Source organism: Poecilia reticulata, linkage group LG23, assembly GCF_000633615.1.
Source record: "Poecilia reticulata strain Guanapo linkage group LG23, Guppy_female_1.0+MT, whole genome shotgun sequence".
In the NCBI taxonomy this organism is placed as follows: Eukaryota; Metazoa; Chordata; class Actinopteri; order Cyprinodontiformes; family Poeciliidae; genus Poecilia; species Poecilia reticulata.
In genome coordinates this window covers 3,745,670-3,757,702 of record NC_024353.1, presented here as the reverse complement: position 1 = coordinate 3,757,702, position 12,033 = coordinate 3,745,670, and the positions used below count along the sequence as shown (strand labels likewise).

Here is a 12,033-nt window from a genome sequence, read left to right as displayed (position 1 = left end):
TTTTCTGAAGGTTTAAACAGCCCTTTTAGGGATTATGTAATCAGAGACTAGCAATCATTTTACATATTAGAGGTGAAAGGCAGTACACCACCAGTGACCAGGACCACGTAATCTAAAAGCATGATTGGTGCAACTGCATTGATGCAGTTTCTTGTTAATAGTCATTTTCCTGTTTAAATAATACTCGAGGGTTTTTTTCTTTTGCTTGTTTTTATAACTGTAGATTCACAGCTTTATAATCACCAATATGCCTACACCCAGATGTTGTGTATCTTACAAAAACAAAGTCCCAGAATGCTTTCTGTAACCTCTAAAGTCACTATGCTAATGCCACAGAGGCTTTTATTGTCCTCCCTCCCTTACTTACTTTGTACTTTAAGCATAAGAGCAGCGATTTCTTGTCGGAACATTGTTCACAAGCTTCCCCTGTCTTTCATGTGCTTTTCTTTTAAATAATATTTTGTGGTGCGACGGACACAACAGCAAGTCATCTGGTGGCACAGTATGTACACACATCTTTGGCAATGCTGTGCCTGTGATCGTGATTTCTCTCCAGGACATAAATCTCAACAAATGCAGTGAAATTAATGGCCAGTGGCTTCAATTTTTCTTTCTTTCCTGTGCACAAATGTGTGTGCAGGCTTTGTCTTTGAGTGTTGCTGCACGCACAAAAATGTCATCATATCAGACTCCCCCTGTTCTGTGATCTCCATGGACTTGATTTACTACACACACACACGCGCCTCTCGGACTCTGCCATTGGACGGAATCATAAAACTGAGGCTCCATCGTCTCAGGCTGCTGAGAAAACACAGGGATGTTTTTCACCCACCAAAAGGGCAATAAACTCTGTCTCACAGGGAGTAACACACTTGAGTGGTTCTCCTCAGAGCAGAAATAGGTCACTCAACCCACCTGCAATTTAGTCTCAGTTTTTGCTTTAGAATCTGTTTGCGTTTGACCACAACATAACCAAGTTCTTGGCGTAGACTAAAGCCTGAGCAACACTGGGATGGTAGCCAGCAGTATACTGACATTTTTATTTCTCTAGCTCGATTGACCTCAGTAATAACAAATCATTCCACAGTCTGGGTGTTGAATATGAATATTTGCATTAATTTCTGAGCAGTGAAAGTCAGAGGCACAAAAAAGCATAAATCTCTATCAACTAATTACATCCGTAATACGCCAACATCATCATTATCACTGATATTAAACCACTCGTTTTATTATTAAAAGATATAATTAATTCACATTTTGAGTGTTGTATTCCTAAGAGTTTTTGTTTTGGCTTGCCTGTACGGAACATCCATGTTTTGCTGGTATTAATTCACCTTTCTTCCTGCTTCCTGTACGTTGAGATTAGGACCAACCATGTATTTGGGCACAACTCATGTTGAGTCGCAACAAAAAACACAGCGTTTTCTGTGCCAGTATCACATAGACTAGTGTGATTACAGAAATTCTAGTCTTTGCACTGTTAATCTAGTCTAAACCTGGACTGCTTTAATAGTCTGACCAACAAGAAGTGCAATATGCACCAATCTACTGAACAAAGGTTCCTGTACAACCAAGACTTCAAAAAGTTTTAGTTTGAAGAGTACAGGTTTAAACTACGTTAGAGAGATGGAGTAATTGCAAGTGAAGCTACAGTTTTCTCCATTCTGTATGCAGACTTGAAGTATATTCAACCTCTCCCACTTATTGCTGCATACTGCTGTTCAACTGGCTGAAAGACGGCGGATAAATCTTCTCTTCTAGTCTTAAGAAATAATAACTTGGCTGTTCTGAAAAAACTTTGATAATGAAAAACAGTCAAATAATGCCAACCATCACTTTTATAAAGGTGTTGCTGATTTAAAAAGTAGCTTTGGCAAACCAATGAAAGGAAACTACCTCAACCATTAAAAACCCAGCCTTGTTTTTATACACTTCAAGCAGTATGAGCAGTTTCAGCCCAAATTACACAAAAACAAAGCAGAGGATCGCAAATCAGGATTGCAACCCAGCATATTTGCTTTCAGCCTTTCCTTAATTCTAATGCATGTGAAAGTAAATCATTCCAGATACATCACTTGAAAGGGATAGTTGTTTTGAAATGCAACATTTAAACATCACCCTGCTTCCACAATAGTAAGTCGTGCCTGGTTGCAACGCTCACATGTCTCTATTATTATATTTTTCACAAGCTAAAAAGAAAATTCACAAAAAACACTCAGAAATCAGCACGATGCCTTCCATTAACTGTCTCTTCTCATGAATGCACTTCCACACACTTGTAAGCATAATGTAGACAATGTTGTTGTAACCACTCTGTTAAATGAAGAGAACCTTGTGATGCATTGTAACAGGTTGTCAGTGTGGTTAAAATTTGGCTGATAAATGACTCGAGCATTTGAGAACCCTTCCTCGTAGTCCAGGCTATTTTAATGGAATTTGATTAGAGCTGTCCCATGGACTGCAGTGTGTAGTAATTAACGTTGAAAAAAATCTAATTAACAGATTGCATCAAAATAAATGGGTTTCAAAATGTTCGCTCTGAGTTACTAAATGAGCTTCTGCTTTAAACTGAATGGAATAGCAAAGATTCTGTTTGCTCTTCCTGCTGGTTCAAGGGCTTCTGCCTCTGAAAGCAGGACACATTCACATGGTCGCAGCGCATTGTCCCCACAGTTCCATTTACTCTAACCTCTTGATCCTCCCACCCTCTCTGCTGCTTTATTTGCCAGTCTCCCTTACTCAAGTACCCCCAGTTGTCCAGTCTATTTCATGTATCAGCACTTCCTATCTGCTGCACTCCACTCCGTAAGCCCCCACCAGCACCCCCAAATCGCACTCCTTGTGGTGCAGTCCAGGCCATTCACCAATCATGCAAAAGCCACAGCGGGTAATCTATATATCCCCCCTTCCATCTGTAGCTGGCACTCTTGCATCACATTTTCCCCGCTCAGTCCTTCTCCAAGTGCCTTTCCTCTCGCCATCTTTCACTCTCTTGACACTGCTTTTATTTTTCAGTTTTTTTTTTCATTTAATGTAAACTTTTTCTTTTAATTCTCCCTTTGTTTTCATATTTATTTTAATTGTAAAATAATGAGCATGTCTCCCATTACACAATACATCTCATCTCCTGCTGAAACAACTACATTTTCAGGCGCACCGTCAAGCTCTACTTCATTTCTTTACTGGGGTCAATTTTTCCTGTTGCGCTTATCTATTTGTAGTGTTTCTTTTACCATTCATCTAATTTGTCATTTTTATGTCTTGGATTGAAATTCTCTTTAGTATAACTTTTGAGAAATCTGTGACGGTGCTACCTTATCTTCTCTCCCAAACTACAGCCTCACATTGCCCCCCTTCCCCCAGCAGGCCCTCTCTCCCTCTTCTCTGGAGCTTTGTGAGCTGTGGTTAAATTCGTCCATCTTGCCGTGCTTCCTCTTTCCAATGGCTTCATGATTGCTAATGAAGCACACAGACAGAAAACATGATGTGGGGGAGGAAGGGACGGAGAAGAGTGTTTCCCATGGAGACAGGGGGGCTCCACAGGCTGGCAAAGCTGATTGGCTGATTGATGACCCTGTAGCCATTTTGACCGATTGGGATGTCAGAGCCTTTTATAGCACAGCACAGCTTAAATGTGTGACCAGATAGCACAACACAGTTCGCTTCTTGCTTTAACTTGCTAAACCACAGAGAATGCAGTACAGCATTGATAAGCTTAGGATAAAAATTTGAAGATAGACCTTGGATGTGTTCACACAGTTTGAAAGCTTCATATACATTTAGAAACGTTTTGATTCCTGTTTGGGAAAATGACCTCATGTTGGATAAAATGGAGAACACTTAGCTGCTTTTTATCAAAGCACTCGTGAATGCAATTTCAGAGTGTTTGTTGGCAAGTGTTGCTACAGCCTGAAATGGACATAACGATAATATATATTTACTTGAATTATATTATCATTTATCCCCAATGCTCCCTTATGAGTCAGTTTAAACTTCAAATGTCTTCTTGACTGAGGATTTTCATTCAGCTTACAATTTTACTAATAGTTCAGTTAAAACACAGCTGGATAAATGCAAACTTATAAGTCAGTGACCACTGATTTACCAAGTTTTTGCAATCTAAAATATACCGTTTAGATCATTTTTGCAACAAGATGTTTTCTTTTTAGTAATTTGTCATCAAGGTTTAAAAGCTAAAATAATTGTACTTTATTCACCTTATAAGAGATCAAAGATGCTGCTGTTCTACATCAATTTTTTGGTGTTTTAACCTTGTATATCTTCTTGATTTATATATAATTAAGATGAAAAAGAATAAAAATTTTACAATATTCTCCATGATCTTATTTATTTTTCCCCATCCTGTAGTTTTCAACTCTCTACTTACTTTTATTTTGCCATTTAAGTTTTTAGACCTGACCTACAAACAGATGTTCCCATTTTTCAGCCTCCCTCTGCATGTTGATTTGTTTTTATCTGCTGATGCTGATTTTGTCTTAAGTTTTATTTTTGTAATTTCATAGGTGAGTCCTATGTCTTTGGCCACATTTTTTATGTAAATAAAAAAAAAAAGTTTGAGGCAGATTCTGATGCCTTTTATTGCATTTGGAAGTGCTTTTTACAGCCAGCTCTCAACTTGCAAAATTAGTCAGCATCCCACTGAGGGGTACGTGTTTTATCAAAGGCAGATTACTATTCTTAAGATTTTTATTGCTATAGAGATTATGAAAGTAGAATGTCTTATTTTGCTGTTTAATGTTAATTGATCTGCTTCAACATTTTCTTCAAAATATAATTTAAAACTGTTCCTATTATTTAGCAAAACCAGAAAAAAAACATCAACATTAAACACTAACAGCTTTTCAAATGAGCTATTCCTATTCTCATGAGTCAATATTTTCATTTAATCGGTTAGGTTAAGGTAGAACAAGAAGCACATTTAGACACCTGAATTCATCTGTCTCCACAGAAAAACCCTCTGTGACTGAAGGCCCAACATCTGGAAATCCCATGGGTAACTGCATGTTGGCAAGGTGCTCCAAACAGTCATAAAATAAATCTATTTAATGAATTACCCTTTTCGCTTACTAGATAAGTGTGAGCACTTTGTTTTGCATAAAATGAATCGGGTAACACATTGGGCTTGCAAACTTTAGTCATACAGTGAGTGCCCCAGTTAAAATAAGATTGCTGTAATCATCCTCAAACCTCTTAATCTCTACAACCATCACTGATTGTGTGAAATCCAAACCCTTTTTACATGTAGCCAATAATGAAAGCTGTGGAAAGTTTGAAAAAAGAAAAGCTCCATTCACTTCTGTACTGTGATTCATTATAACAGAGTTATTCAGCACACTTAGGGTTAAAGTATAGCTGCAGCGTCTTACTGCAGTGTCTAAAGCATTTGGCTGATTGTTACAGTATATGGCAGGAGAAGAAAAGGCGAATAAAACATCTCTCTCTAATGTTTTCTTTTTTTCTTCCAAAAATCCTTTTTATTGCATTTATAACATTTGGCACAGTACAAATTCTTGGTGCTTTTACAAGATAAACCTGTAAAGATCGACACTGACCTTTATACGGTTTTTGTTAAAGAAAGTCTTCTCTGTATAAATAATCTTTCTTATCACGGCTTTCTCTCTAGCATGGTGTAAAAATCACACAGAATGCCCCATTTTAAAACAAGACTACCCTCATTTGTCAAACTTAAGACAGCATCTTAATCAACTCATTGTTTTAAATAGAAGTTACAAGTTAGAAAATAGTTTCAATTTCTTTTTGATATATGTTTCTCTATCACCAACCCATGGTAGCTTCAGTTTGTCCATATATATATTTATTTATAAGCATGTACAACAATAAATCGTCAGTCTTTTAAAGTTTGCACTCTGTACAAAAAGTAGTTCCTGTTCTTTTTTTTTTTGTGCATTCTATTGCATGACTTAAATGATGAAAAGAAAAAAAGGGCGAAGTGGAACAGGGTGGTTGGGACCTTGGGACATAGTTAAAGGAGTGAAAGCCTTTAGGGCAGGGAGATTTTTAAATCTGAGTCTCCTGTACCTTCTCCTTTGTATGAGTTTTTATGACGTAGGGCTCAGCCATTGCTGTGATGGCGCTAGGTAGGGTTCGAGGCAAAGAGTTCCCAACATTATTGTCTGTCCATTTAGCCCCTTGACCAGATGGTTTATAGGTGTTGTATTTGGGCTTTAGAGTGCTGTAGTCCACCTTATGGGGGCTGTAGTCCATTTTATGAGGGCTATAATCAAGTTTAGGTCTCTGATTATGAGGACTGAAGTCAGACTTGAAGGCGCTGTAATCCACTTTGTGGGGGCTGAAATCTGACTTGAAGGCGCTGTAATCGGGTGCAGTCTTGTGGGGGGTATAATGTTCCTTTGTTTTGTAGGTAATGTCCGTTTTCTGTCTCTGTGAATTGTAGTCCATTTTGGGTTTAGGCTGAGTGCTGTAATCAGGTTTGAATGGGCTATAATCCGGTTTGGACCTTGGGTGGGTACCAAAGTCATGCTTAAATGGACTGTATTCCACTTTAGACTTATTTTGCGTGTTGTAGTCAGATTTTAAGGGACTATAGTCATGTTTGGGTTTTGGTTGGGTGCTGTAGTCTCGTTTGAATGGGCTGAAGTCAGATCTTTGCCTTGGATGAGTGCTGTAATCTGCTTTGAATGGGCTGTAATCTGTTTTAACTTTTGGGTGAGTGCCAAAATCAGGTTTAAATGGGCTGTATTCCGATTTAGTTTTGTGAGAGTTGTAGTCCTGTCTAAATGGGCTGCAGTCTGGCTTTGTTCTGTGAAGGCTGAAATCTGGTGTTGATTTGTGCATGTTGTAATCTGCAATGGTTTTGTGGCTGCTGAAGTCCATGTTTGGCTTGTATGTTGTGTATTCAGCTTTGGGAGTGTGTAGAGTAAAATCCGGTTGGGGTTTATATTCAGCCTTGGGTTTATGGAAGCTATAGTCTGCCTTGTGGCTGATAAAATCCAACTTGTGTATGCTGTTGTGGTCTCGGATTTCAGGCAACGTGAGTGATGACTCTTGAGCTGCAGATGCTGGTGGTGGAAGGTCCTCCTCATCCACCTGGATAATCTCAACTGTACGGGCAGCTGCCACTGTGCTTCTCTGCTGGTGGCGCTTTCTCAATTTATAAAAGGCAATTAGCATGACAGCAGCCAGCAGTGTCACTGCCACAAAGCAGCCTATTATGATTTTAGTGGTCTTCATCACTTCATCCAGGCTAGGCCCAGACTTGCCTGGTTTGCCATTGGCACCTCTCAGTCCTGGTAACGCAGATGTTTTAACTGCATTTGCTGCACTGTCAGTATTTTGCAACAGCACTGTTGGTGTTGAGATGAAGACTGGCTGAAAGACTGAAGGAGATGCAGTTGTAGTAGTTGTCCCGAGGCCTGCTCCTCCTCCTCCAGCAACTCCAACACCCACAGCAGCTGTAGTTGTAGTAGTTTTGGGTTTGGGCATCTCAGTTGTTGGACCAAGTACCTCCACAGTCACTGTTGTAAAGTAACTCAAGTTCGATGTGTTTAGCTCTGCTGCACTCACATTGAGGTATGCCGATGCATTGGAGTTCCCAGCTGCATTAGACACCATACAGGTATAAGTGCCAGTGTCTGATGCAAGAACATTTGAGAAATTAAGGGTGCCATCATTGAGGATTGATATTCTCGGGTGACCAGAGGCATGCGTCAGGATAGTCCCATTAGGTAGAAGCCAGCGCACTGAAGACATTGGGGCTGTTCTGCAACGAAGTTCAGCCACTCTTCCTGCTGAGATGTTTAAGTCCCGTGGGGCATCAGCAATGAATGGCGCAGAACACTGGATTGCAGCCCCTTCACCTCTGTCTACATCAACTAACTGTCGTCCTCTCATGATGGCCGGTGAGTGACAGCGTCCGCAGCAAGTTGAGTTAGTTGGGATGTACTCTCTTAGCCACTGTGCCAACCACACAGCCTCACAGCCACAGTTCCAAGGATTATGGTGGAGGTGAAGTTCCACCAGGTACTTGAGTGGGGGAAACAGGTCGTGTGGCACAGCACTTAGATTATTATGGGCCAGATTTAGTTCCACCAGTGAAGATAGGCCATCAAAAGCATTGCGCTCTATTACAGTGATTTGTGAGTTCATCACCCATAGCTTTTTGAGGGAGCGCAGACCTCTGAAGGAACCTGGTTTTATCACTGGAAACAGATTTTCTGAAATCTCCAGCTCCTCCAAGCCCTTTAGGGGACTGAGGTTTGGCATATCACCCTTTATGTTGCACATTCCCAGGTTCAGGTACTTGAGGTTTTGTAGCCCCTCAAAAGCTCCTTCTGAGATGTACTCCAGTTTCCTTAACTCTCCCAGGTCCAGTCGCATGAGTGAGGGTACCCGGTTGAAGGCGTAGGAGGGAATACTCTCAATTGGGTTGTTTCTTAGCCATAGTTCTCTTAGTTTAGACAGGTACTCAAAGGCTCCACTTGGCACCACTGTCAACCGGTTGTCAAACAGCTCCAATGTGTTGAGGCTGGTCAGTCCATTAAACGCGCCCACCTCAATCTGCCGTATGGCATTTCGCCCAAGCTGGAGCACCTCAAGGTGGTGCAGATGGCGGAACGAGTCAGCCTGCACCGCCTCAATGGCGTTTTCCATTAGATTGAGGTGTCGCGTGTTGGCAGGAATTCCAGGGGGCACGCGTGTCAGGCCCCGCCGGGTGCACACCACTTTCCCCTGCTGATTACTGCAGGAACACTGGGGTGGACAGCCTTGGGGTCCTAAAGAGACCGCCGCCCCCGCCAAGGCCAGGGAGGCGCTGCTCCACGCTCGCGCCATCAGGAAGACTATACAGAGCAGGGCGGCTTTCCTGGCACGTTGCGCAGCTACCCGCCCCAGGAGACTCATGATGTGGCACATTCATAATTCAGCATCATCTGGGGGGGAGGATGGGGATGTTTGGGGCAGGTGTTTGGTGGGGTTGAGGACGAGAATAGTAGCTGTATGGCTGGTAGTATTGATGAGGGGATCAGAGTAAAAAAAGGAATAGGGAAAGAGTAGGATAAGGGAGGAGGACGTGCGCGTCCTCAATTATGTAGTTCTTATGTTTCCATAAATTGTCAGGGACAGAAGGACAAGTGGAGGGGGGGAGGGCTGGCTTTTCTGAAACATGTGTATGAGAAGGACATATTGGTAAATTAGGCAATCAAGAATAGTATTACAATACAGAGGGGAGAAGAGGGTGTTACAGATTGATGCAAAGAGGGGTTGAAACACTAGACACCTACCTCAAGTTATTATTACAGGTCCTTGAACTGAGATATATAGCTTCCCTCCTTTTTGCAATCAGACACAGCTGTGGTTTTCGCATGAGATGTATTTATATCCAAGAGCAGCAAAGAAAACCTTTATTTGCCCTGTCAAAATAGATGTCAGTGCCAAAGAGCTTAACCAAGATGAGCCCTTTTGTAAATCCATACATCCAAAGAGAAAGGTTCGAAGGCCTTTTTGTGAGTGTTTTTTTTTCTTCTCTTTTTTCTGTACTGATGACGAAAAAAAAGTAAAAAGACCGTAAGAAGGAATCCAGTCAAGCTCCCAAAGCAGCGGTGCTCCCTTGCTTGCTTCTTGCTGTCGGCTCCTCTTCTCTCGCTTGTCCTTGGAATCCGACAGTTGATTCCCCTGCTGTACACCTTACCCAAGTCTCCATAGTACAGGCAGCCACTGGAACACACGTGTAATCTTTTTCTGCCTCAGGCAACAAATTAAAAAAAAAAAAAAAAAAAAGAGGGAGAGAGAGAGAGAAGCAGTGAATGGAGATGGGTTGAAGAATTTCCCAGTACTGTACAGTGTTCTTTTTGCCTTTTGTTTGGCAATTAAAAGGAAGCTATAGACTAAAAATAAAAGCAGACATTCTGCCCTCGGTGTATTCCTTTTTTTTTTCACTTTTTAGGAGTCAATCAGTTGGTCGATTAGTCAGTCCTCATAGCCCTTCTTCCTTTCTTTCACTCCTGTTTCTTTAAAATCGTCGCGTCGTGTCCACTTGATTTTCAATTTTGCTTTCCTCAGAACGCTTGGCACAGGTTGAAAAAGCTAGGCGACGCGCACTGCCTTCATTAGCTTCTTAGTCCTCTTAACTAGCCACACGCTCCAGCCTCGACAGCCGCGGATGCGACAGCAGCAGTTGCAAACGAACACACACCATCCCTGCGAAGCACACAGCAGCAGTAGCGAGCACACACAGCAGCAGCTGCCGCCTGCCTCCTGTGTACTTCCCAATAATCCGTCAATTTCTTCAGAAGGAGAATGGGGGTGGGGGATGGAAGGGGGTGCCCAGAGAAGTGGGGGTATCGAAGCGCAGTTGATCGAGGTGGGTTAGAGGGAGAATGGATGGTGCACAGTTTTTTTTCACCCCCCCCCTCTCCTCTCTCCGCTTTGTTTCTTCTTGTTTCCAGTTGTCTTTAATTCCCCACTCTTCCTTTTCTGGTGGTTTTCAGCATCCCCTTGTCAATGCAGCATCTAACTGGGGAAAGGAGCAAGGCAGAGGAGGCAAGCGCCGGGCAAGCGCGGCTTACAGGCGTGACGTTAACAGCAGCGTCGTTGTGGAAAGGATCCGTTGTAGCAGCAAAAGAGAGAGTGTGCCGTCTCTCTTGCTCACTTGCTCTCTCCCTCTCTCTCTCACTCCTGCTCTCTGCAGTGTCCTGAGGTAGTTGGGTGAGCTCAAAGCACTCAGACCTTTTTAGAAATACACTTCTTCAAGAACCAGTTTGCTTCTCCTGCCTCTCCCTTTTTTTTTATTCCAAGTCTCTTATTCTGTAGGTTTTCTGGGGCTTTTTGGGCTCAAAGGGATTGACAGGTTGTCCAAGCAAAAGGCAGAGATGGACGGTGGTATTCCCACAGCAACCAGCTTTTAACCCTCTCACTCCCATCAACAGTCCTACTTTTTCAATTGGCAAAGCTTTCCAGCATTGCTGTGCTGGCATATCAGGTGGATGAAAACTCTTACTCCCTGGCTTTGTCCTTTTTTGTTAGCCTTATTTTTTATTTTTTGCTCTCTTTCTTGAATTGATTTTTATTTTACTTTATCTATTTTGCATTCTTCTTTGGTGGAAAATAGTGCAACATGAATGGACTTCTGACGCATTCTGCTTGGAGCAGTGCTTTGGTTTGATGCAGTGTGCTGTGTGCATTAACTTCCCCCACCTACTCCACCCCCTTTTCACTGTCTTTCCTCCCCTGCTCACTCTTTGTCCGTCACTGTGTCACCCTGTTCACCCTACTTCTTTTGCTTGCTATCTGTGTGCATACAGCAAGGTTAATATGCATGTATGTAAGCTGTGATTTGCACTAATTTTCTTTAAATTCTTGGGAATACTTTAAGGTTTTTTTTTCCTCCTTCGGCGAATGGAAAGTTTGGGGTTTTTTGTTGACGAGGTACCTACACAGTCTGGAAATATTAACTTTTTATGTTCTCCAAGATTGAAAAAGTACAGAAAAGTATTTGTATTCCCTGACATTTCTAACCATCCTTTTAATGACATCAGTCCTTTTACCTGTTTGCCATGCTTACTTCCTTTCTTCTTTGAAACTTTTCTTCCTTCCTAAAGATCTGTGTGGGTTCCATATTTAAGACCTGACCACTGTCAGGTTGGCTATTTACCATAAAACTTTGTTTTTTATAAGTAAGAAACTCCAAGGTGTGGACACAAAGATTAGATGTTTTTAGCAGTTCTCTGTCCATTTCTTGAAGTAAAACTTTCAATAAATTCTCTGCATACAATGTAGTGTGCTGTGCTGCATAGTGCCATCCTCTTTCAGTTATGAATGTCTTCCAACATTGTTGGAGCCCTCTAACCAGGCAGGCCATAATCCTTGATTTGAACACAAACTGTCGCTCCAGGAAGCACATACCCATAAAGGTCATGTTAAAGAAGGGAAACGGGGGAAAAAAGACATGTTTTACCTCCTTACGGAAGAAGAGGCAAAACAAGAGCACCCTATTGTCCCATCATCCCTCGGTCTCAGATGATTTGTACAAGCCTC

The 12,033-nt window shown here is 41.8% G+C and overlaps 2 protein-coding genes across 3 annotated transcripts in view; one reads left to right on the top strand and one right to left on the bottom strand.

The window, feature by feature from the left end:
• The window catches only part of snd1 (staphylococcal nuclease and tudor domain containing 1), a 171,298-nt gene that overhangs the window by 73,375 nt on the left and 85,890 nt on the right, over positions 1 to 12,033 (top strand). The gene's annotated exons all lie outside the window — the stretch shown is intronic.
• Positions 5,461 to 10,648, bottom strand: lrrc4.1 (leucine rich repeat containing 4.1). The gene is made up of 2 exons (XM_008400599.2): positions 9,282 to 10,648; positions 5,461 to 9,156 (listed from the first exon to the last, which is right to left on the bottom strand). Exon 2 carries the CDS (start codon positions 8,911 to 8,913, stop codon positions 6,040 to 6,042), a length of 2,874 nt encoding a protein of 957 aa, XP_008398821.1. The 5' UTR covers positions 8,914 to 9,156; positions 9,282 to 10,648; the 3' UTR covers positions 5,461 to 6,039.

Excerpts from the sequence above, each read along its gene's own strand:
- lrrc4.1 (XM_008400599.2), bottom strand. The coding sequence starts at position 8,913 with ATGTGCCACATCATGAGTCTCCTGGGGCGGGTAGCTGCGCAACGTGCC.